The sequence below is a fragment of the Rhamphochromis sp. 'chilingali' genome (assembly GCF_963969265.1).
Source record: "Rhamphochromis sp. 'chilingali' genome assembly, chromosome: 19".
In the NCBI taxonomy this organism is placed as follows: domain Eukaryota; kingdom Metazoa; phylum Chordata; class Actinopteri; order Cichliformes; family Cichlidae; genus Rhamphochromis; species Rhamphochromis sp. 'chilingali'.
The window spans coordinates 31,309,969-31,337,287 of record NC_137946.1 but is presented as its reverse complement, the minus strand read 5'-3'; the positions used below and the strand labels follow the sequence as shown (position 1 = coordinate 31,337,287).

The window sequence follows — 27,319 nt, the reverse complement described above, 5'->3', positions numbered from 1 at the left end:
TGTGCGATATGACCAAAATCTCATATCCCGATATAAGAATTCTATCGTCCGATAACGATATAAATCACAAAAATATAACATTTTCTGTAAATTCTGTGAATCTCGGGCAGCTCGACTTGCGGGAAGTGTTTCCAGCTGCGCGTCATGTAGCTGGAGTCGAGTGTTTTAACCGATGCATGAAACGATACATTTTTAGACTTAAGTTGTAACGGCCGCCGTTTTCTTTGTGAGTATTTATTACACGGCGTGCTGCGGGGAAAAGCCTGTTCTAACGTTTGAGTCTAAGGTTTATTTTTTAGCACCTGGCGGCTTTTTTTTACTTCTCATCCGTAAATAATCTGCTCTTTCACGTGTTTCAGTTTATTTTGAAAAGTCTCAACAGGATCTTTAGCTTTATTGTGAAAGGTTTATGTGGAACATAAACAAGCAGACACGCGATGCTGTTACCGTCGTTGTTGCTAACCACAACGCATAAAAACAGGCGCTTGTCCGTCCGTAGTGTGGTTATATTACATATAAGAGAAAGAGAGAAGGAAGAAATTAATATAGCCACGACAGTGACCATCAGAACCATGAAAAAATATTACCGTAAACAGTTTATTTTGCGACACCACGAAACAAAAGATAGCTAAAATGAAACGATAGATGTTTTTATATCATCATCCGATATATATCGTTATATCGAACAGCCCTATCTTCCAGGATGTTTTTGTTCACCGCTTGAAGTTCTGGTAGGACTTCCGTGATGGCGACATCTGGGAAGGTTCGCTCTGAGTCACTCATACTTGCACTGAAGAAGAAATGCCACCTCCACACAAAATAGAAAATCACATACAGTTCATACACCTAATGGAGCAGGGTATGGATCAGGTAACACTTATATTAATGTTAACCTATTTACAGTGAGAAGTGAGCTATTAGTTGGACATTATTGTGCCAGAATACTGTGCTTTAGTGGAATGACTCGGTATCCTTCAAGAATGTATGATACCAAAGGATAGAAATCAGGCAGGTCATTATTGTTGATACACTGTAACCCAAGACTGTCCTTTGTCACAGAATACAGATGGTATTCTGAGAGGAAGATGCCTTTGTGGATATCCATTAGATTCTAATGGATATCCACAAAGGCATCTTCTAATGATTAGAACATACACAGATGAGTCATTTTGAATCAAGATGAGTAGAAGTTCACCAAACTCCATACACTCGTCATTTCTGTACACAAGAAACTGTCCCTTTTTATATGCAGTGCCCTTGTACTGAATGTCTGTGGTAACTGTGGTATTGCTTTCTGAAAAAGCTAACTCCCTGACCGCATGCTGAATAGTGTGACTGCAGAGGTTGGGATAAAACGCACAGCTCTCCTTCACTTGCAGCAGTTCACGGCATTATTGCCCAGCTAAAAGATAAGCCTGATACATCTGATGACGTGTTGACAAAGTTTGACAAATATTTTTGAAGCTTTTCAAGTGTCTGGCACATCTTTTGAAGTAACTGTGTTTACATTTGAACCTAGGTGTCCATAACCTCATCAATGGACCAAATTTCAACAACAGTGCTGAATAATGGCGCAAATAGTGGTGCTTGGTATTCCCCCCCCCCCCAACAGCCCTTTTGAATGTCTCCCTAGTATGGCCACAACACCTCACTCTTGGAGCACTTTTTTGCCACATGTATCGCAAACCAGGTCTCAGCTGTTTGTGGAGGTAAAATAAGTCCACACATGACTCCAATTACGCTCAGCCATTGCTGTGAGTGCGCACGCCAAGGGGCTGCAAGACATTTATACAGCCGTATTTCGCACATGACTACGAAAGTCGGAAGAGGAAGTAATTCCTTTGAATGTAGACAATCCGAATGTTATAGTTTCTTTCCACTGTGTTCCTGTTAATGATAAACTACAAATTTATCCTAAATTACTAAAATATCGACATTTTAATTTGAGAATCGATTGGATTGGATAGAACATAAATGATTGGTATCGGAGGAATCGATATTTCAGGATCGATCCGCACATCACTAGCCTACAGTAGCTTACAGCTCTGTGGAGAGGAGGCACCATAGAAATCCTATGGGAGGCACTGTAAGTTTGTTTAGCTTGTAATAATGAGACATTGCTAACCATTGCTAGTCTAAGTATCACACTGCAATTAAAAGAAACATAAAGAATACAAGCATTATGACTGAACAGAAGCATTACTTAGGCGTTAAATAATACTTTCTTATAGGTTATTCTACAATAGGCTGCAAATAGCCCGAATGATTTAAAACAAAAAAAACACATAATGTAAACAATTGTAATTGTATATTTTCATGTAGCCTATAAATAGAGAGGCAACCTCTCAGGTTCACAATGACATCTTCTGTGAAAACATTTTTATTAGTCCTATCCCTGAATTTGCATCATTTCATGAATCATGTTAAAAGTAGGCCCAGTTCATCCATGCAGTATAAACTTGTAAAGTGACTTACATATAATTCTTGTATTTTTAAAAACAACTGACTAAAACTATAATTTTTACAATATTTGCATGTCAAATTAACATAATTGTTTTGTTACGAGTATTAAAGTATTTCACTGTTTTTGTTCAAAGTATTTGCAGTTTTAACCAATACATTTGATTATAATCACACATTGATGTTGTAAATATAACAAAAACATTATATTTAATAGTTTACAAAAGTCCACTGTGATTGAAGCAGAAACATTGTGTTTTTGAGTTTACTATACTTTTCTGTAGGGATTTTACATGGTTTTTATGTCAAATTCACTGCCATTTTTTACAGTGTAGAGCACAGGTCAGGAAACGAGACACAGGCGCAGACGATCTGGAATCATGGGAAGATAGAAGGAAGCAAAGCTCAACGCAAGACTCCAAAGAAACCATCTGACAAATTATAATAAGAACCCAGAAAAATCATAATTAAGCATGAATACAAAAAAAGTCAGAGGCAAGGAAACACCATAGGACAAAGGCACAAATAAAAGACGAGGCGGAGGAAAGAACAGATAGGAAAACAGTGAGAGGAACTACACATAATAAAACAGAAAATGAAGCTGAAAACCAAAGATTCAGAACAAACATTAAAACCAGAATCCATCTCAACAGGCATTCAAGGTCCAAGAACACAATAAAACACAGTACGCACTGGAAATATGAAGGAAAGTAAACAGAACTCCAAAACTCTGGATACGAATCAGACTCAGACCCACATTCTTATTGTTTATCTTCTGCACTTACTTCCAATATCATTTGTAAATATAATAAACTTCTGTTCAGCTCAAAGAAACTGATGAACCTTGCAAAACAATAGCAACCAAAATGTTTATTTCTCTGAATTCAACCTGAAATTTATTCACCTTTGTTTCATTTAGAACATTCATCAAAACAAAGCCAAAAAAAGAATGTGCTTTAAAACAGAGAAAAAACATCACCATAAGGCTCACATTATGTCTGATAGAGATGCACCGATGGCTTCTATATCGCTCTAGACTAGAAAAGCCTCTGTTCTCATGACTATATATATACATACATAATGCATGAGTTAACATACAGTGTTCTTCAGCAGCATTCTTTAGAAATTGCTTAAACCTTTAATATGATGCTTGTTCTGCTGTTGATCAAGGATGTGAAGTTTATCTAACTGTTGCACTCAGATTAAGTCACACTGGATACAGATTTTACACGAAATGTAAATGCAAAGAGAAAGTGAGGACTAACCTGACACACGTTTAGCATTTAAAGTGCTGTACGTCCTTTGATGTAGCTTCCTAACTATGGTAATATTTTTTATTTTCCAGCAGGGAGAAATCATGACAGCTGTTCTTCACTGACTCAGCTGAGGCACATCAAAGGCTCTTTATACACCAAGAAGAGGATATCACCACGTCCTCAGGAGGTAACCCCAAATGAATGAAGCCACTATAAAGCGGGATTTAAAATTTTATTTTTTAAAGATTTATTTTGTACATCACTTGGATACTTGCCTTGAGTATGAGTCAAGAGTGAATTTACTAAAGAGGTGATAACGAAAGTGGGAGGATTCCTGTAAAGTTTTATGCACATATTTGCCTTATCCGACAATTAAATTTGCCAACGTAATGCAAATGTTAATAGGAAATGTAAAGTTACACTTTTGAAAACATCCATCAATTACAATTATTATAAACACTCTACTTTTAAGCTTAGGATTACATTTTCCTTTTGGAGAAAGCTTAAAGTTAGGGTGGGATCAGCTGACCCTGACCATGCTGCAATAGACCTAAACTGCTGTGGGAATTCCAATGATGCACTGTTTCTTCTTCACTCACGTCTTTTCACGGCCCATGCATTTATACACAACTCTGCATTTAATCACTGGTTATTATTATCCTCTGGCTCTCTGCCACAGTGATTCTTTTGCCTTGTCTTCCCTCTCTCCCCTCCACCCGGTGGCAGATGGCCACCCTTGCCTGAGCCTGGTCCTGCTGGAGGTTTCTGTCTTTTAAAGGGAGTTTTTTCCCCACTCTCACCAAGTGCTTGCTCATTGGGGGGTCATCTGATTGTTGGAGTTTTCTCAGTTTTCTTTGTATTATTGTAGGTTCTTTACCTTTAAATACAAATCAAAAACAATGCTGGAGGTGAGCATTGTTGTGATTTGGTGTTATATAAATAAAATTGGACTGGATTATTGCGCCGTCTTGACTAAGTACATTTTAAGTTATACATGTTGCATATGGCAAAACTAAGATAATATACTCATAATATACAAAGTGTGAGGAAAAAATGTGAGAAATTGACTCTCATGTTCAGGAGCATAGCGTGGCAGTCTGCCCTGTTCTCTGTGCAGCTGCTATTTTTAGATTTCTCACTTGAATGTTCCCTTGCATGTGTGCCTCTGAGATGTGTGCTGGATCTCTTCCACTGTGTCAAATGGCGACCCTTCAACTTGATTTTCATTTTTCGTGAAGTGGACAAAGTTGCTGGGAGGCAAATCTGATGAGTGGTCCAGGTGGTGAGCAAAGATTGTTTGTATGGCCAAAAAAACTCCTGCATTTTAGATGCGCTCTTAGCTGGCACGAGATGACAGGTTGGCATGCACCGCAGGTCAGAGCTGTTCCTCTGAATGCCCTCCCTCATGTGCCTCAGGTCAGTACAGTAGAGGCTATCCTGGGGGATGACTTTATGGTGAATAGTATGATGAATATTGAGAAAAATGACAAATTCTCTCCCAGCACATGAAATTCCAATCAGTTTCAGTTGGAAGCACAAGTTGCCTTTGCTGTCTGTGCAAGTTTTTGGTCTGTAGTGAAATCTCAGCACACACTGTATAAGTGATCAAAACAGGACTTCCAGGGAGAGATATAAAAATTGCAGCCACGCTGGAAGCTCCCTGCACATGGAACAAAAGCTCACGCTGCATGGGATCTACATAATCCAAATCAGATATGGCTTTTGACTCTTTTGGGCCTTTTCTCTGAGCCTTTTGAATACAAGCAGCATATGAAATGTTATAGCAGTAACATTAAATTATAGTGTGTAGGTATGAGCAGGTTGAAGTGATGGTTTCTCCAACTGTGTTGGAGTTTTCTGAAGGAAACCCGAAGATTTCACATGGAGCCCAGATGATTCACCAAATGAAGACACTCACATCATTGTGTGAAGTGCACAGTGCACAATACTCAAGTTCCTGATGCCTCTGAGAGAGAACATTATAATTAGAATCAGAATAACTTTATTGTCCTCATCAGAGTAATTGTCATAATAAAAACATTGATAACAATCAGGACACATACAAACGTATATACAAATGAAACGTCAATACAATTATAGACATGCAAAACAGCATCGTATTATTAGCTCAGCGGTCCCCAACCTTTTTTGCACCACGACCGGTTTATGTCCGACAACATTTTCACGGACCGGCCTTTAAGGTGTTGCGGATAAATCCAGCAAAATAAAACCAGTAGCGGTACCAAAAAAATTTTGGTACCAGGGAAACAGAGTTGACGATAAAAACTGATAAAAACCCTGAACAACATAAATTTCACACCCGAGCCTCAACTATCACGGCCCTGTAACAAAGACTCCAGTCCATGGCCCGGGGGTTGGGGACCTCTGTATTAACTGAATTTGGCACAAACTGCCCCTTATATAACTCTTTAATAGACAGAGACATTTTACGACCTGGTGCTCAAAATCAGAATAAAACGTGTGTGACAGCAGACTGAGCTTCCATTCAGGCAACAGTGTGATGCAGCTTACCTCAGGGGTGCCCAACTCCAGTCCTCGAGAGCTACTGTCCTGCAGCTTTTAGATGCATCCTTGTTCCGACATACGTCAATCAAATGAATTGCTTGTTAGCAGGCCTTTGCTAAACTTGATGGCATGCTGAAGAGGTAATCCCATCATTTGATTCAGCTGTGTTAGAGTAGGGATGCATCTAAAAGCTGCAGGACAGTAGCACTTGAGGACTGGAGCTGGACACCCCTGGTTTACCTAATGAGGCTTGTTGTCAACCAGTGACTTTTCCAGCAGCTCTGATCAAAGTTACTATAGTTAACTAAAATAAACCAATGCAAACTAAACTAGATTTGAGTGCAAAACCATGAAAAGTAATTCAAGTAATAAAGAAAACTTTACAGATACTTACTTTATTTAATTCTTGTTGATGTGGCTAAAAATGTCTCAAGACTGAGAGAATCTAAACGAAAAACCCTGAAACTATCTGATGTTTGCGCTCCATCTGCATGGTTTTCCTCAAGCAATTTAAATGCTGAGTCAAACTGTCACTATACATTTACTCAGGCTCGGTGCCGCTCGCTCTGCTTCCATCTTGAGCAGCTTGGTCACAAATCTTTCTCTTCAGCATCGCGGCCTCTGCTGTTCACCCCGTGTAGACTCTATCAATAATAGACTTGACCTTTTGTTTGAGCAATTAACCTCGACTATCACCTCTCATTTGATGTTTATCGACTCACTAGCAAAATGCAGTCTTGGGAAACATACAGGGAATTATTGAAATTAATCTGGAGCATGAGCGGAGCTGTGATCTGTCGTCAGCTGAAGGTCGAGTGAACTGGTTGAGCGCCGTATCCATTTCATGTAATTATGCATGCATTGATTGGCTGCATTGACAAGCTTACAGTAACTACTGGAGCTAAATTAAAGAGGTTAATTAACATGAAGAGATTTTAGCATATGCCAATATGTAATGATGTGAAAAAAGCTGAGGTGTAGCAGTTGATTTTATGGTCACCGTGCTTTCCACTTCATCAGTTTGTGCAGCTCACTCCCTTTTCCTCTTGCATTTTTACACCTGCATCTCACTTTCCCCTTCTCCATCTTCCTTGAGTGTGTTACCATCTTTGCATCCTTGTATCCTGGCATGCTTATTCATCTTCCTTTAAAAAGAAGCCACGTTGCCCCAATTAGATGGACAATTTAATCTGATGTGAAGCGAGGACATTGGTGGTTTCTACAGAGATTGCATCCTTAATCAGTTTCTTTAGACGCGCCAGTAAAAAAATCATATTTTTTTTCTCTCCCCCGAGGCAGTGGCAGCTAAACAGGACACAGAGTACTATGTACCATCCCGGTTTAATTTCAGCAAGCACCATTTAGGCTGTGTAAGTGTGATTGCTGCTGTCAGTCACCTCTAAGCTGGTTGAAGGGAAAAAAGTTGCGGAAAAAAGTCCTGAAACAGTCACATTTATCTTTATTCAGTAATGTTCTCAGTGCACTTAGTCCTGCACAAAAGACTGGTGCACTGTGAATCATAACATTTTAATACAGAGACTACTAAAGGAAATGTGCGGCGATTGTTAGAGTTGTATCTATTTGACAGATTTCAACTTGTGCATGTAAATAAGTAGTCTTAAGTTAGTCACAGAGTTATTATTATTATTATTGTTATGTTGTGCTATTAGAAAACACTGCTGTTGTGATTTGCCACTATATAAATAAAATTGAATTGAATTGCATACGTTTTCATTGCTATGCAGACGATACCCATCTATATATGTCTATACGTGAAATCAGATAGCACAAATCATTTAAATTACAGGCATGTTTTAAAGACGTAAAGGTCTCAATGTCCCATAATTTCCTTCAATTAAATTCAGACAAAACTGAGGTTTTTGTACTGGCCTGGAAAATCTTAGGAACGTCGTTTTTGACCAGGTTATGTCCTTCAATGCATATATTAAATGCTCTTCATTAAGCATTGGTTTCATCTCCATCATGTCTGATCCTATTAATAGCCCGCCCTCATCCACCCAGCTTTTTGTGAAGTCTTTGGTCGTAGGGTATTACCAATTTTTTTTTCTTTGGCTTCTTGCTCAAATATACTCCGCACGATAGAGCACTGAGCTCTGCATTTAATCATTAGTTACTATTAACCTCTGTTTTTATTCCTCAAAATGTCTTTGCCCTGTCCTCCTCCCCTCACTCCCAACCGGCAGATGGTCACCCCTCTCTTAGCTTGGTTCTACTGGCGGTTTCTTCCTGTTAAAAGGGAGTTTTACCTTTCCACTGTCACCAAAGTGCTTGCTCATATAGCGTTCTTTTTCTATATAATGGTAGAGTCTTACAGTATAAAGCACATTGAGACAACTGTTGTTGTGATTTGATGACATATAAATTGAATTGAACTGAATTAAGCTTGCCCTATATGAATCAAACTTAAGTCATTAGTCAATAGCCAATGTGTTTCCAGGTTGACATTTCACAAAATAATTTTCATCGAATTTCCCCAAAAACATTGTTGACCATCTCCATCTTTTTTTAGCTGTTGTATTTTGTTACTCGGGCACAGTAAATGTAACTCCAGTCCAATAAAGGTCTGTGTTGTGGCTTTTGAATCTTAAATCAACTTGTTGTCCTTTTGATATCTTTTTAATAAAAGAGCAGACAGCAGTGGTGATTTGAGCCATCCATTTACTAAACACCCATCTGCCAGTATTCTGACACGCTCATAAGTATTTGAAGAGAAAAACACAAGTGAGAAAGATCCTCTGTGGCATTGCGCCTTAACCGGCGTCCCCAGCCAGTCACCGTGGTGATAACCAGTAAACAGATTTGACAGCTTTCGGCAAGATGGGCCCTCAGTTGCAGATTTTAATCTCCCCAGGCGAGCTCTGGCCTGCCTGCTCACCTATTTGTGTTTCCTCTTAAAAAAGCCCCAACAGCTCAACATAACAACATAGAAAAAGCTCAGTATAATTCTGCCTCTTTGAAAGACCCCATCTTTTTAAGTCTCTGCTAAGTGGGATGAGGAATAGAGGGATGAGAGGAGAATAAGGTGAAGAGAAACATGCCAGTCTTCTACTTCTTCTTTTTTTCACCACCCAGTTGTGGTCTGTCTCTCTGTGTGGTATATATGTCTCTCTTCCCTAAATCTTTCCCTCCTCCTTCTCCTCCCTGCTTCCTCAGTAATGAGCAGAGTAGTGCAGAGATTTTAGCAGCCTTCTTCTCATTCCTCCTCCTCCCTCAGCCAAAAATGGAGCAGAGTCTCTCTGGGAGAAGAGAAAAGCAGAAAGCTGTTTACTTGGTTTTCACTCTCATTATCTGCAGAACCGAAGGTCAGCCTGTCAATACACCCGGGCATGTTGGTCTTTAGAAGATGGGTCTTTCAAAAAATTGTGAATATAAAATAAAAAATTAGCTGCACTTCTGCCATAATCTTTAATGTCAAGCTGCAGGCTCAACAAGTTTCACTTGAAATGCACTGAGGTGGAAAGACTGGGGAAAGGGTATGTTTTGAATAGGAAAACAGTGAAGTGATGAGTTGCATGTTGATTAGCTACTTATCCACCACTGACAGAGTTTGACAAATTTCTCAAATATCAACTTTTGCATATTTATACAGACAGCAGATAACTTTCTTTCCTTTTTTATTGGTTCCTGAAAGTCAAAACACTCCCCTGGGAGGCTGGGGTATGCCGCGATTGGCTGAAATGCCAAAACAAGTGTTCACGACTTAAATAAATCATTTGTTCATGCGTCAGTTGCCAAGTTGTGGCTATAAAGATATTTATTTTAATGCACAATGCCTAGTACCTCTCCAGTGCAGACCTGGTTTCCATCCACCTGTTCTTAGTTCCCTTCATTTCAAGAACAGCTGTTCCTGTTCCCTGGCATGACTCCTTTTAAATTATGTACAGGGAAGTATGTTTGCCACCAAGAAAACATGCTGCTTTAAAAAAAAATCACAGGCCATAAATGACTCTCACTCAGTTTCATTGCAGTGTTTATGACAAAGCTGTAGTAATTCTTTTAAAAGTTTTTCTTTTAAGCTGGATATGCTGCCAGACACAGGACAAATGCACAACTGATTTCTTTTTTCATCTGTCACTGAAAACATAATAGTATTTTTAACAAGTTACGATGCTGCTTCCTAGTAATTCGTAACTCTTAAAATTCTTGTGGCCTCCAGCTATCAACAAAAGCACTCCGGTGTCTGTGGAAAACACTCTAACAAGTGTTGCAATGGGTTGATTTTGGTTGTTTGTGACAACAATTGTGAAATCAGACACTTCAGTGTGTGCATGTAAGCACAAAAGCACTGCAAAAAAAAGTTAAAATAAATAAAACTATAACAAAGAAGCAAAAAACATGAGCATTTAAGATTTTTTTTGCAAAAATCTTTTTTATAAAATGCGTCCCATTACTTTAGCTGTTCACGCAGCTTCACAGGTGCTACTGTAGATCTGAGAGTAATAAGGAGCTGCAGAAAATGGTGATGGACAGGATCTGCGTTAGAGGAAAGAAAAACAATCCAGGCAGGTAGAGTATAACATCAAGCTCACATCATAACGTCACTTTTTATTTACTGATTTGTGGATTTGACCCACAGTGGCTGGATAAACGTACCTAACTCAGGCATAATGAGGAGGAAACAGCATGACACTGCGAGCAGCTCGCTGTTGACACGTGAGGTATCGATCCACAATCTACACACTAGCTTCAAAAGTGGACGTGGACCACAAAGCTCATGAAGGCTCCTTCAAAATGATGTATGAATGCCTCGAGCAGAACTGGCTCCACCACATTAGCCACGAGCCCATTATTTGCTTATACAAGTGACTGGGCTGTTCTTATTTTGATTGCCTGAATGTAAATTTTGCAGCCATTTAATTACATGATAGTAAATTTAACATCACTACATAAATACTGTCAAGCAGGCCAGCCTTATTTCTTTTCAGCATCAACACAGGAGGTATAGGCATCCACAGTATTGATTAAATGGTAAAGATCATCAGGCAGATTTTGCATGACGAGCAGGCAGGATTATCAAAGTCCCCAGTTTGGGGATTAGTGAAGAAGCTGGTAGCAGGGGGATCTCTGTCAACAATCAATGCATCTTGTTGTGCAGCTGAAATTTGTTTCTACAATTGCATGAATTCATTAAAATAACTTAGGACACTGAGATTGATGGGAGACTGTTGCAGGGATCAATGTGATTGGTTTTACATTGAGAACAAATCACACAATACATGGAGAAAGCAAAGGCAATCTAAACTAAGTTAGACCTACATAAAAAGTGAGACAGTTAAAATAGCTTTAACCACAATAGCCTTGTATAACCTTGGTGCATTGGAGTTAGAGAGACCACGCTGCCAGACAGTCCATCATTCTCCATGAGAGGAATACAGTTATTAACTTCTGAAATCCACATCCAGTTGACAATGGTAGATGTGACTTCCAGTTCATTGTCATTTTTTTGGCAGTGAGCAGTAGAATTTCTGTAAGCCATCAGGCTTACAGAAAAGAGGCAAAGGGACTCTGGCAACCTGAGAGGTTGCCCAAGAGGTAATTTACAGGATCTAGAGGAAAGGTAACCCCATAAATCTTAGATTTTAAAACCTCACAGACGCTGCCAAAAATGTTGTAATTTACTATACTGCCAAGTGGAGTAAAGGAATGTTTCCTCAGCCAGATCACATCTGAAAATGAAGGTGATGATTTACTGTTCAATCTGCTGGTGGTGACCAAAAAAATAAAAACATAGATTCAAGAACATAGACTCTGAAGGGTTTCTAGGGTTAATTCAGAAGTCATTCAGGAGGGGCTCCTCTGCTACTTCTCTGCATCATGTTAGTTTTATGGTATCACCGTTCTGTCTATTTGCATAGGTATTTGCCTGGCAGGAGTTGGGAACTCCAGGCCTCAAGGACCAGTGTCCTGCAGGTTTTAGATATCACACCTAAAACCTGCAGGACACCAGCCTTTGAGTTCCTCACCCCTGGCCTACGAGACCCTGTAGAGTGGGGTGTCATCCTTTGCAAAAGTGTTCCTGCGCAGTTCTCTAAGAAAAAAAGTAACAGCATGATGCTTTACTGCGTGGAGGCCAAATGCTGACTGGCTGACACGGCAGTTGGAACTTGGAAGGGACTGAAAGTGGCATTCACTGGAAACAGGAAAAAATGAAAAAACAAAGATTTTTTTTTTTTTAAATTGAGCGTTTAAAGCAGGGGTGCCCAATCCCGGTCCTCGAGAGCTACCGTCCTGCAGCTTTTAGATGCATCCTTGTTCCCACACACCCGAATCAAATGAATGGCTTGTTATCAGGCCTTTGCCAAACATGATGGCATGCTGAAGAGGTAATCAAACCATTTGATTCAGCTATGTTGGAGTAGGGATGCATCTAAAAGCTGCAGGATAGTAGCTCTCGAGGACTGGGATTGGGCAGCCCTGGTTTAAAGCATAGATGGTGGATGTGGACCGGCTTTCCATAGCTTCATATGGGCTGCTAACACACTGCCAATACAGAACCATATTCAGCCCATTAGAAGAAGCCAGTTAATGTGGTTTGAGCATCTAAACTTACTGGAAGTTTTCCAGATATGCATTTACACAAGTATGTCAAAACGGAAGAAGACCCCAGGGCTGATACTGAGACTGATTGGAAATGAAAAGATATTTAAAAAGTAGCCTTCTTTCACTAACTACAAACCTTTGGTTATGGTTATTAAGTTGTTTCTTACCTTTCATTTATTTGATGAGACTTCCATAGAGATCATATGAAACTGTTTCAGAGAGAAAGGGGAAGGTGCAGATAAACTAACTACCCTGTGTGGTGTACACTGCCTCATTTTGGAAGTGTCACACTGCATTTAAAGGCAGAGGGGTTTTACTCGAAGGTTTGTCTAGAAAAAGGAGCAGTTATCTGTCAAATCAAGTCAAATCAAACAGCAGATAACCACCGCTTCAATTTGCATGAGCTTAAGTAAAAGTTAAGCAATGGATTTGTGTGAGAGTGGTGTGACATAACAGGGCAATTGTGTTGCAGTTGTAGATGTTATGTAATAAACTTTAATAATATCAATATTGAATTGTGTAGCACAAAAAGGTTTGAAAGCAGGTCTTAACATTAACACTGATTATGGAAGATGTAAGTGGTGCATTTGTGCTTAAATGCCCACCACTTACACTCAGCTAATCAAGCTCTGAAAAATGAATAAATAAATTAATAAAACATTAGCTGAACAGCTTGAAAAACTTGATTCTTATATTGATTTTGTCTTTAATACAAAATGTGAAGCTATGAAGTCCAACAGCTGTTCATGTGTAAAAGCAGGTAGACTAATGACACGCCACAGTATAGAGGACGCAAATGTTTACAAAACTTTGTGGCCCACACAAGTAAAAGATGTTTGAGCAGTTCAGTGTCAAGAAAAACGTTAAATTCTTCTCTGGCAGTTCAATCTGCAGCAGCTTGCAGCGGTAGCATGTATTTACTGTTTTGAGTGCCTGAGGAAAACCTACTTTTGGGGTATGATATTGGATAAAGTACCACCACTGGAGACACTGCACTGAAGACAGTTTTCAGGGGAAAACATTTATGTGATAATTTGTTACTGTGTCATGACATTTTAAAGTTCAACAGAGGTTTGTTAGCATTGTAAAAGTTGCATTTTAACCTGTGGTTACGCATTCAAAAATTTTGCAATATCGTGTCTAATCAATATTAGGAGCAGTGCTAGAGAAGAACAAACAGTTGAATCACTGATTTGAAGGATTTTGCAGAGCTTTTGAAAGGCTACATAAAAAAGGCACGGTAAGTAACCAGCTGTTCAAAAACAAAGGCATTAACCTCATATCAGCTGTAAAAGGTGGAAATTGTAAAACTGCTCTGGGTTCAGGTGAAAGTTTGTCTCGTTTCTAACAAGTGAATCTAATTCAGTGTTGATGATTATTTTTCACCCCATTCTGGTCTCATTTAAATAACAACTGGCAAGCATTCTTCATTACCATTTTTATTGCAAAATATCAGCAGGTATTTAATGACAATGTTGCCTTTTAATTTAACAAAGAATAAAATATAAAGTTATCATTTTGTTCTGTAACTAATACACAAATGAGCTGTAATCTATTGGGAAACAATGTAAACTGTAATCTAAGCAGAGTTTACAATAATATAAGCAAGAATGAGATGAACTTTTCTTTTTTTTTTAATTAATAAAATCCTTTAAAATGTATTTTGTATCCAGTAAAACCTTGCAAAGCCATTATTCATTATTATATTATGAGTTCTACAATCATGTTATATTATAACGGCTTTACATTTTTTTTTTTTTTATCTGTTGGAAAACAGGTGGTGTGATTTATACACAGTGGCTGTTCTGGGGTTCGTTGAGGCCTCAGATAGAAAATCACAGGGGGCCCAAACAGAGTTTGTTGCCATTAAGTTACAAACTGAACTGAACCAACAACAACAAAAAAACAGTATAATCAGTTAAAAGTAGAATTCTGAACTTGTAGTTAACATCATCTTTTGGTTGATATCATTAAATAAGAAAAAAGACAAGTGACAAACAATAATTAAACCTCCAAAAGAAATGATGCCAAAAAAACTCTAAATCACTCCATTACTGCTATTTTACAAGACATTCATTCACTGTTTGTTTCAGTAACATTGCCCAAGACCAGGCTGACTAATATAAAGTTTTAATACTGAAACTACAAGCTTCTGTGTTCAGTTACACTCAGTCACATAACAGACGGCAGAGATGGACACACCAGGCTAGCTCACTAATTGTCGTGGTCCTCCAGTCCCCATGGGCGTCTCTGCTGGTTCTCTCTGTTACTCTCCATGCTTGGTCTCTCTCTCTCTCTTCCTTTCTGTCTCTCCTGTGTGTGTGTGTGTGTGTGTGTGTGTGTGTGTGTGTGTGTGTGTGTGTGTGTGTGTGTGTGTGTGTGTGTGTGTACCCACCTTACCTGTAAGGTAAGGTGGGTAACCCAGACACTGTAAGGTAAGGTGGGTCAATAAAGCTCACCTGGGACAATAAAGCTTCGTCTTGCTCACCTTTTCATGATCAGCTAGTCTGCTGGCAGTCTACCTAAGCAGGAGACAAACCTTCACTCTTTGCCTGGGCGTTGTCGGTCCTTGGGGACCCCAGTCGGCCTCAGGCATGTGCCACCTCTGTTTCTATAAAGCAAATGCCTGGAAAAGCTGTCCTCTGGGATACTAAAATTATTTTTATAATACAGTAACTTAGAAAAGCCTTACCCTTCTCTATTAACATTTACTGAAACTTCTTCATGCTGTTGTTTCTGGTTCTCCTGTTAGTTGGCTGTTATTGCACGCCGAGCTGTCATGTCTGAGCTAAGGTCACAGAGCCAAAAGGAGCTCTGACACAGCTGAGAGAGGGAGCAGCATCTACATAGATTGCTAGCAGGCATGACTTGACCTCACTTTGCATGCATTGTTGTCTTTTGTATTAATTGGTGCCTCTTGTTTCAAGTCCCACTACTAGATCTAGGATCATCAAATACACCTTTTTTCTCCAGTGACTGTCTCAGTTTTATATTTGATGAAACAGCATGCACACAGTTTTATTCATGAATTTACAAAGTATTCTTCAGGTGACCCTCAGTGTCTGAGTGTGACTCCTATAAGGTGCTATATCAGTAAATTTAACAGTAATGCCTTGTAGCCCCTCGCACAGGTTCTTGCTCGAGATTGCTTAAGGTTATTTAGATTGTAATACTGTATGATCAACAACACTGTTACTGTTCACATCTCTATCAATAATAATGCAAATTAAAATAAACTGTGTGAAGTGCCACTGCGCAGCAGTTACACAAGTGTTTAGGCAGATCCCAGCAGGTCAAACCACAACAAAACACTGCAGTGTACAAATGTCAGTGTCGCTTAGAGCTCCGGCATCTTCATGTCTTTCTGTCTCTCTCCGTTTTACTCTGTACGTGTGATGGAAAGGTCACCTGCTCAGAAGGATCCGAGCCCTCTATGGCTGATCTCTTCATCACAGAGCTGCCACACAGACCATCAGTAAACATGTACGCACTCCACCTCCTCCTGACCTCCTCTTGTACCTCTCACTATGTATGAGGAGGTAGAGTAGCTCTCCACTAATAAGAGTTCATCTTGTCAAATGTGCCACATATACCGTGTCAGCATCAATAAAACACTCTCATAAATCTGAAATCCTGAGCACTACTTGGAAAAAAGAAAGAAAGAAAGAAAGCAGCCCAACTCCACTGGGGAAACGCCGGTAGTCACAGATGTTTGAAGGATGTTAAAGCAAAAGCTGTTTACTTAAAGGTTACGTTTTGAGGTCATGTGACTACAGGTTCATCTTTGTGACCTGCTCAGCAAAAAGACAAAGCTTACAGTTGGGAAAGGTTTGCTGTCTAACTTTGTTAAAGGGTTCATTTTGACAAAAATCCATGTTGTTTTCATGAACATTACCAAGTAGTTTTGGTAGTAGACCAAACCATAAGAATAATACCCCCAAAAACCTCAGTCATAATAATAAGAGATCTATGTAAACACAAACTGGTCTTACACAGAATGTGACCATGGTCTCCCAACTGAAAGAGTGAACTAGATATAAAACAAATTGTACAGCCACGATAATGTAACCCTCTGGTTTCCGAACTCAGCATTTTGAAACTTCGACTGTAATCTTTCATCTGATTTCATGTTTTTTGGAGCAACAAGTGAGCACATTCAGGCTTGATTTATCACTTACCACTGACATGTTTTGTTAGCATGCTCAGACGAGTGCCAAGAAACAGACCTAACACCAACATTTCACTCACTGATACTGGATTACAAACTTGGTGCCTTCTGAAGTACTTTCATGGGATCTGGCTGTGGTGCAGCAACAACAGCACAAACATACTCGAGGTCCAATTCAGAGAGTCCGCTGAAGGTGAAGGTTAGCAGACACTAGTCAGCTTCAGAAGCCTACGTGGGAACAACTGTCTGTTTCTGGTGCTAATCCCCCAGATTTAAGTCTCAACTGCATTCCAAGGATGAGTTATAAGAAAAGGATATCATGGCAAAAAACATGTTTTGTACTATAGTCATGCTATTTTGGTGTCTGAATTTTAACATGTGTGCCTATGCTGGCTAACTTTATGCAGAACTGCAGTATTTGGCGGCAGTATTACTACCATATTTTCTGCACTATAAGGCACACTTAAAATCCTATAATTTTCTCAAAAATCGACAGTGCGGCTTATAATCCGGTGCGCCTTATGTATGAATTCTGGTTGTGCTTACTGACCTCGAACCGATTTTATGTGGTACACGGCGCTCAAAAATCTGTCAAAAATGTTTTAGTATGACTTTGGTAGGCTACGAAGCCGCACCGCTTGATGGATTGTCGGAGCGTTACGGCTACCATAGTCAGGAGCCTCGTGGAGTAATCTGGGTCCAAAACGACGTCTGCTTCAGGTCCCAAAGTCAAACAAACACTGGAGCATCACAGAGTTAAAAACAGTCTAAATTCTTTCATCTTTGATAAAATTATCAGTGTTGCTGCTTTACCAGGTGTAACAATTAAGTTTAACATCCAGGAATCCATGAAAACAGAATTTATGAAATTTAGCAGGAAGTTAGCTTGCTAGTTTCCTTTTTTTTGTGCCTTTTTTGCCTAGCTTGCTAGTTTCCACCTAAACATAATATAGCATGTTCTGACTGAGAGATTTCTGAAAAAATAAAATGTACAGCTCTGCTGTCACTTCCAACATAAATGAAGACAGAAAACTTTTGGACCAAACTTCAGTCAGGAGAACAACTGAGATAATCCATCCACAATACGAGGTTAGTCATTAATATACTGCAACAACATGGGAATAGAGCAGCTGTGAGAGAATTCAAAATTAATGAATCAAGAGTACAGAAGTGGAGGAAGAATGAGTTGAGTAAAATTTGACTTTTCTGACTGTTTTATTTCGCTTATTGTGCCTTATAATCCGGTGAGCCTTATGGTCCAAAAAATATGTTACTTTCCTTTTTCAGTGGTTGCTGTGTGTGGCAGGCTGGAATGGAGGACCAAAAATGCAGACTCAAAGGCAGAAACTAAACTCAAAAGACAGCTTTATTGCAGGCACCGAGAAATACAAAACAAGTTTGGAAAACCACATGAACCAACCAGGCGAGGGGAACACACAGCGAGGGATGAAGGAGAATGCAACGCCAAACAGAGGAAGATGCAGACACTAAATACAAAGGAGTAACGTGGGAGTGAGGATCAGGAGGGAAACACAGCTGTGACTAATCACAAAAAGGAGACCAGGAGGAAGCAAAACAGAATACACAAACACAGGATACGGGAATGTCAAAGTAAAACAGGAAATACACGAACCTAGAGACAACGATAACTAGATGTAACATAAGGAACACAGAGGAGGCACAGTAACAAAACCTAAAGACTAGAAATCACAAAATATTAAAGAATAACTAAGGGAGCAAGAAGCACAAAAGACTAAACCATGAAAAACCACTAAATTACAGAATATTGAACACTGGCTCACCAGACCCAGGTACCCTAACACCTTTTGATTAAAAGAGCCCCACCAACACGGCCTCCCCTATTGAATTAGAATTTTCTCAGACTTTGTTCAGTGTCATTAGAGGACTAGACTTTTTTGGAACACATACTGTATATACTGCAAGTGTTTTTACATCTATATGTGTGATAAAACAAAAAAAAATCTCATTCGACTTCATATTTATTTAGCTTTTAATAAATTGTCAAGTATCATAACATGAAACAGAACCACAAAACTCCAAAATACAATAATATACATCAAAGGAATGTAGCAAGACTGGGGCCAAATAAATCTCTACTTGCCAGAGTGAAACATTTAAATGTTATGTAAATGTTTGCTATGAAGCTGCACTTTCTAATTGACTCTCAATTAAAAGTGCCAAAAATAACTGAGACCATAACTGAACTGCTGCACAGCAGTAAACCCAATAATTTAACTCTTATATGTTTTCTTTTCCAGAATGAATAATCCGCTTTGTCATATTGTTCAACATCATTGTGAATGCATGTGAAAAGGTGCTCCCTTTCTATTTCTTTAGTGAAAGGTTTTAAGCAATAAATCTGTCATGGTATAAATGTAAATAGGTAACTTAAAGCTGAGAGTATTTTATGTGTTTTAATAATACGTTAAAAAATATCTGATATGAATCTCATAGGAAAACTGTAGAAGTGCAAAGGGACAGAAAAAGCCTGAAGGAGGAATTGTTATTTATAAAATGGGTCTGTGTCTTATGTGCATTAGTGTCGAATACAGAGTGCGCTGCTCTCTTTCTCCTCAGGCAAAGGGTATGAATATAAATGATGGCATTTTACTTTGTGTAAAGATCCATGCATGGACAACACACATCTTAGCGCACACAGTGTACATGTCTCTGCAGTCACATGATTGAATACAGCATATATTACACAGATAGAGTACATACAGCTTAAAACACACAGTGATGTGTTTGGATCAGGTTGTGGCATTTTTACACCTTTATTTTGTGACGTTTCCAGACGTGCAGATCTTATTACCCTGACGATACCTGGCTGTCTTTTCGCTGCCTTTTTGTAGTTCCTCGTTTCCTTCACCTCAGTGTATAGCCTGCATGATCTTTGACTACTTCAACAAGCTGTTCAGTGTATGAACTGTTTTACAGTAGTAGTTTGTGGATAGAGTGGGAGGGGCAGTCTCACTACCAGTCTGGCAGAGTGACCAACAGAAAATGTCACTGCGATGTTATCTGTGTGTTTCCATGCCCTTTTTCTTCTCTCACTTCATCCTGTGCTGTCTAAACACCACCTCCTCTCAGAGTTCATGGATTCACCTCAGTATGCTGAGGTGACATTTAATCCTCAGTAGTCTTTTGGCCTGAAGGGAATTTTGCTCGTTTAAGGATCAAAAGAAAAACCAATAGTACACAAAACTCAAATTCATTTTATAATATTCTGCACATACCAAGGAACCTTGGTTTTTGTTCTCTATTACTTAGACTGGAAGCACATTTGAAAGGGATGTCTTAAAGGCCCCAGTATGAACAGGGGGCATGATTGCAACAGCCAAAACCTGACTGTTCTGCCTGCTGTAATCAGGAGTAATGCCAGAAAGTTGAGAGTAATGTCAACCTATGTTTAACTGCATCCATTTGGGGCGGGACTTCAGTGCTTCAACTGAGCCTCAGCTGCAAGCAATCAGCGGGAGACCTACTTCAGCTGACTCAACCGGCTCCTCCTCGCCAGTTTGTTCTACTCTTCTCGGTGCGGAGTTTCAACCCTGGCTTCACCATACTGGGACAGTCCCTGTCTCCCAGCCTGCTCGCCTGCCTGCCCTCTAACCCCCACACTTCAGCTTGAGACCCTCCAGACGCTTTCCACGGACCTCTGTGCCCTCCCCTCAGTGATACTAACCCGGACTGGCACAGTAAGGCGAACTATTCTCCAGTTTCTAGTTATCAAGCTCCAGTTTTCTCTTCCGATTATAACTACCTCTCCCTCTGTTACAGAATATTCATTCGGCTCTCTGACCTCTTCCTCTTTTCTGCAACTAGCCTTATTGGGGCCTCCTCGTCACTTTAGGTCACTTTTTTTCAAATAAATATCACTGTAAGCATTCCCCACCAGTGTTTGTCTGCATTTTTGGGTCCACTTTCCTGGGCGAACCTGTTGGTTCATGACAGAAACAGTGAAATGTGGATTATTAAATATTAGGTCTCTCTCCTCCAAGTATCTGTTAGTACATGACTTAATTGATCAACAAATCGATTTACTCTGCCTTACAGAAACCTGGTTGCAGCAGGATGATTATGTTAGAATGACTCGGGGGTGTTGATTCATTTAAACTAACTACCAGAAATCTCGAAGCACAGCCGAGGGGGCGGTGTGGCAGCAATTTTTCACACCAGCCTATTAATCAATGAAAGACCAAGACAGACTTTTAATTCAAGTCCTTAAAGTCATATTCTTTTATTGTCATGACTTTATTTGAAGCTATTTTTATTTTTGTATGATACCTGATTTATATAGAATATGGCTGAAGTAAACTGAAGTCTAAAATACTTAGTCATTTGTTTAATAGTAAATTAACTTTATATAATTCACATATAAAACTATGAATTGTAATTTTAAATGGTTTAAAAGCATGTAGAATAGCATATGTAGGCAAGTATATTTCTCCTTTTTTTTTATTATCAAGAATCAAAGACAAAGGGAAAAAAAATAGAAACAGGGCAGGGTTCAGCGGTTGAATCATCCGTCCCCACCAATGCCAAAACCAAATCTACGCCCTTGCTTCAGTCCCAACTGGACTCTGACTCCATTACATTTAGCCTAAAGATTATGTTGTATATATTCAATGCATACATTGAGTGGTTAAACGCTACCATTGAATGCAAACATAATAGAATAAGCACCATGGCTAAGGTGTTATTAGCTAGCACATAATGGTGTGGAATAGCATATGAAAAGCAACAAACGCAATTTGGCAACGCAGAAAGTGAAACTGGTGAGTTAATCCTATACCTGTTCAAAATTTAAAACTGTTAATAATAATAAAAGTAGAGCAAACATGTGTGTCTGGATAATGTCTCGTCCATGATAATATACTGATAATGCTTCTTTAGAAACAGAATTGATCAAGTTTAGTGAACTGCCACTAAATAAAAATACTTTAAGAAAAACAAGATTCTTGCACTTATAATACTTATAATGTATTCTTATAATACAAATTCTTTAGATGTTTTACTCAAAAGTTGGATTTTAGGTTTGTGGTGTAAGGATATATGCAACAGACATTCATTAAAAAGTAAAACTTTGTTCTTGGGTTTATTACAAATTCCTGATTGCCTCAGTTCTTTGTTTCTTCACTAATTATTTGGCCTCCTCTGCTCATCTTTTACACATTTTATTCTTTCAGATAATATGGAACAATATTGCTTTTCTCTCTCCTTTCTCCTGCTTTCTTCTACGCTGGCTCACTTTCTCTCCCTGGACAGTCTCTCAGACAGCAGAGTCACAAACCACATTAACCTTTAAGAGCTAAAAATCAATGTCCTGTTGTTAATTTGTGCTAATTTGCTTCCACTTAGTTTTACAGCAGCCTTCCCTTTCCACTTCCCACCCTGAATTTTTAAACATCTGCTTGCAGCTGATGTGAACATATGGCAGTTCTATCGCCTGCACACTTCCAGACATTAAGTAGTTTTGTCTGTCCTCAGTGCATGTATTGAGTGCCCTCTTGGGACCAGCCTATCACCAGGAAAAAAACACAAGTTGCATTTAGTCATAGTGCATAGTTTATGAGGGCACGAAGAAATCTAAATAAGACTCATTCATGTAGAATTTATTCCTTAGCAGTTTCAATTCACATTAGGTCAACATATATAGCTAAACCTGTGTGCATGTAGAGTCCAAGAAGATGAAGTTAAAAGCCATTCAGGGAGCACAACACTGAAAGAATACAGAAAATATATTAAACTGGTGAATGAATTAAGTTGAAAGTTGAAGAGAGTTTTTAGATTTTACAGCTGAGCATTGGGTGTAAACTTATGATGATATTTAATTGTGTATAGATCCATACCTCCATAAGCACATGTGCATTAGGAAGCCCATAACCAAAAGGTTGAAAACGCTACGTCCAGATGAACAGAATCAGTGGAAGAAACTTTCATCACTCATCCAAGTGACTTCTTCAGTCTCAGCAAGCTGCAGGTTTCCCCAATCTTATAAACAGTACATTTGCACAATCATTGAAACTAGTCCACTGAATGAACAATGGGCTGGGAGGTCAGTTCCTTCATCAGTAATATGCAAATTGTCATGCCCATTGATCAAAAACCCCTGATCAAAGCCCATTGGTCGAAACGAAAACAATACATCTGTCATGGTCCGGGTGTGTGCCAGTGTGTCTCCCTCCGAGCCGGCGTCTCCACCCCGGGGAGGGGCCTCAGTGTTTTTGCTGATCGCTTACACCTGTGGGTAATTTAGCCGGGGACTCTTAAGGCCAGCGTACTCAATCTCTCTTCGCCAGATTCTCTGCTAACATCAGTCAGTGCAGGCCACCACCATCATTCCCTATGTATTTTGTGAATCACCTTGCCTCACTGTATGTTTGTTTTTTGTGCGCCTCTCTCTCAGCTACACCCAACTGTCAACCCCTGTCGAAGAGCACCTATTTGGATGCTGGACCATCTGGCAGTCCCACAGGCTACACCCGAATTACCTACCTGCCTCTCTGCCTCCACGCCAGGAGTTTTTTGGATTTCACACCCGGACTACTCACCCCTCTACGTCATCTTCGACCTCCTTTGGCAAGTACGCAGTACGAAGAAGGATTCTGAACCAGCAACATATTCATATGTCTCCTTATCCGTATCTGAACATCTGCACTCTGTTACAGTGACCCCGACCTTTTCCTGGATCGAATGTGACTTGCTTTCCAGTCCAATCCCCGGAATAGCTGTCCTCTCTGACCCGGACCAGATCATTACTTAGTTTCAGTGGTGGAACGTCGTACTTGTCCACTCTCACCTTTTTGTTTATGAATATTTTTGGAAACATTAAACATTATTTTTAAAATCTACTTACGAGCTGTTCGGCGTCCTGCGTTTGAGTCCTGTCACTCGTCCAAAACGGTCTCGGCCGTAACAACATCCAGATGAACAGAATCAGTCTTTTAGGATTTATTTACCTGGATGACTGAGCATGCATCAAGACATTAGGAAGCTCAGCTCCTCCTGAGCAAAAAGGTGATTGCGCTCAAGTATGGTTCCATGTATCATGACAGTGTTCCAAGTTCCATTTGATACTTTTCCTGTCCTATCATGAATAAAATATAGGTTTATGAGATCTGGAAGTCATTATATTCTGTTTTCATCTATTAATTTTAAGCAGTGTGCCAACTCTTTTGGGGCTGATTTTAGTTCATTCCCTAGATTTGCTTTCCAGGTGGCACAGCCCTCACCTACTGACCTTTCTGTTGTAGGTGAGCACCCAGTAAGCCAGGCCACATTGAAAATGCCAGCTGGGAGCAAAATACGTGCATGTGAGCCCATTTTTGTAGGACAAGTGTGTACATGTGACACTGTGTGTGTGCGTGCGTGTGTGTGTGTGTTCAGGGTACCTACTTTAAAATCAGAAGCAGAGTTTGTCCCCTTGTTATTGTAGCATCTCATGTAGATAAATCAGAGCCACACTGTGTTCAGAGAGTGGTCCTGAAATCCATAATGGATCCGAATGTTTGCAAGTGAATACACAAACTCCAAATCCTCTGCCTGCTAGACAGGCTTCCTTTAAGGAGAAATGCATTATGGATGGCACCATGTCACCACCAATAGGCCTCTGGACCTGAGGGAAAGCCTTTGGATCCACTTCCTTGTCCAGAGTATACAAAAGATGAGTGTATGAATGAATGTGTAGAGAGAGAGATGAATAGAGAGGTAGATGGACAATGGTAGAGTGGATGGATGAAGGTTGATAGATGCATGGCAGGTGAATGGATGGGGAAGGTGTAAATCGTGTGCTGAATGTATATATGGGTAGAAGTAATGTTATGTCTCTACAGGGTCATTTGAGTCATTTTTCCCATAAATTTATGGCTTTGGTCACTTTATACCCATCAGATTGTCCAACAACACCTCTAGAAACATTTGAAAACCCTTAACGTATTTACTGATAATAGGGAACTTTAGTTTCACACCCAGGACTTAACTATTGTAGCTCCAACATCAAGTAGGATTTTCAGTTTCCATCACTGTAAAGTGTTAGTTCGGTTAGCCTTTAATGCCATTTTTTCTTGTTCTCTTTATTCCACGTCCCACTCCCTCCTGTTTTTTCTCCTTTCCTGACTACATCCCATCTTCTTTTCCTTCTTATCCATGTCTATGTTTCCCATTACGGTTTTTGCCTCTTCTTGGCTAATAGTCGAGTATCTGCCTGTGAAGCTGATGAGGCCCATTAGTGTGAGTGAGCCGCAACAAAGGAGGATCACAGCTCTGCAATGTAATGTGATGAGCTTCCTCACTCTTATCAATTCCAGGAAACATTAAAGGAGTACGGGAGGAAATGCTCTCATTTCATACACCTATAATTAAATGACACAGATGGGTTGATAGTCCCTGGACCATTGTGAATCCAAATTAGGGAATGTAATGAAGAAAAGCACTTTTAAACTGAATATAAACACACAAAGACTGCTGCATTTTGCTTGTTGCTTTCGACAAATGTATAAGCTTGTAGCTGTAAATAAATCGGAAAAACGATAAACAGCAATCTGTACAACGTATTACATTTTTTATTAGAAAATGTTTTGATATACCTGTATTAAATGTTGGGGTTTCTTTAAGAAGTTTTGAGCACCAAGAGAAGTCCTTCTGGCTGAATATTTTATACATGGAATATAGATGTAGTCCTACAACCGCTCTCACAGCCCTGTGCATACAGAATGTAAGTTATGGTTAGAGCACAGGGGGCTTGGGGATCACGGGCCACAAAGTGTGCTCAGACTGAAAATGAAACAAAAGTGGGAGGTGACACTGATGTAAAAGTGTGAGACACAAAGACGTAATAACAGCAAGAACAACGGTTTTTGTATGTTTGCCTAAATCTGAAAAACTGACTGATCAGACTGGCAGAGGAACCAGGTGGCACAACAGGAACATTTTTGCCATAAATCAGTAGTAATTCAGTCACAGATGAAGTTCTATGTATAAATCTTTATGTTTGGTGGATATAACTTGTTGTATAGCAGTTGTTCTGATCTGCTCCAACTGTTAAAGCTATTGAATTATGCTTTTTTTTTTGTGCAAATTCACCTGTTCAAACCTGCCAGAGCTGCAGTGGACAGAAATATTAACGAGACCTCTATTCTGAAACTTGTGTAAACTAAAAAAAGCATATGAAACAATACAGACATAAGATTTTCTTCTGCTATGGTTGGTTGTAGCTCAGGAGGTCAAATAGGTCATCTTCTAATTGGAAGGTTGGTGTTGAATCCCTGGCTAATCTAGTCAGCATGTCAAAAATCCTCGGGAAAGATATTAAACCCAAGTTGCATAAAACCTCAGAACACAGAGGTTGTTACAATATGAACACTAATATATCTGATATGTCCAGTAACCCTCTAAAATCCAAAGCTGTGTCTACACAGGAAGTGACTGGCAGCAAGGTGGTGACCAGAGACTGTAGAAGTTCAGTGACATCAGGTGACTACAGGCAAAAACTAACTACAGACAACACAAAGCATGCCATTCCTGAGATAATCTTTTCTCAATTTTGAGGTGAGTGTGAATGACACCTATGATTGACATATGACTAAATCAGAGGGTTACCAGGCAACCAGAGTCTGAATGTCTGCGAGACACCAGCTATTAGCTTCAAAGTGACAGTTTAATTCATTAATCGACCTTTTTATGGTTGCAGGTTAGGGTTCATTGGTGAGAAACTCTACTCAACAACAACAAAATAAACTATCACAGCTATGCAGATGACACACAAATATATATCACAATGTCACCAGGAGACCGAGGCCCTGTACAGGCTCTTGGTAAATGCATTGAGGAAATCAATGACTGGTTGTGCCACAATTTTCTCCAGCTAAACAAAAACAAAACTGAGGTAATAGTCTTTGGCGCCAAAGAAAAACGATTACAGGTCACCAGAGAACTTCAATCTATACATCTAAAAACCACAAACCAGGCGAGAAATTTGGGTGTAGTGATGGATGCAGACCTAAACTTAGAAAAACACATTAAGACAATAACAAAGTCAGCTTACTATCACCTCAAGAATATATCAAGGATAAAAGATCTGATGTCTCAACAGGACCTGGAAAAACTAGTCCATGCATTCATCTTTAGTAGGCTTGATTACTGTAACAGCATCTTTACAGGTCTACCTAAAAAATCAGTCAGACAACTACAGCTCATTCAGAACTCTGCTGCTCGAGTCCTCACTAAGACCAAAAAAGTGGACCACATCAGTCCAGCTCTGAGGTCCTTACACTGGCTGCCTGTCCGTCAGAGGATAGACTTTAAAGTTCTGATGCTGGCCTATAAA

At 39.5% G+C, this 27,319-nt stretch overlaps 1 protein-coding gene across 5 annotated transcripts; it reads left to right on the top strand.

Annotated features, from left to right (window-relative positions):
- Window positions 1-27,319, top strand: LOC308386599 (uncharacterized protein). Of its 5 annotated transcripts, none has more exons than XR_013969822.1 (4): window positions 1-763; window positions 3,806-3,903; window positions 23,402-23,578; window positions 23,664-27,319. XR_013969822.1 is itself a non-coding variant. In XM_080866255.1 (4 exons), the coding sequence occupies exons 1-4, from the start codon at window positions 802-804 to the stop codon at window positions 23,692-23,694; spliced, it is 360 nt and encodes a 119-aa protein (XP_080722381.1). In that variant the 5' UTR covers window positions 1-801; the 3' UTR covers window positions 23,695-27,319. The 5 variants fall into 5 exon arrangements, 2 of the variants coding, with proteins under 2 accessions (XP_080722381.1, XP_080722382.1); XR_013969823.1 differs by having other exon boundaries at window positions 1-870; XM_080866255.1 differs by having other exon boundaries at window positions 1-859; window positions 23,402-23,574.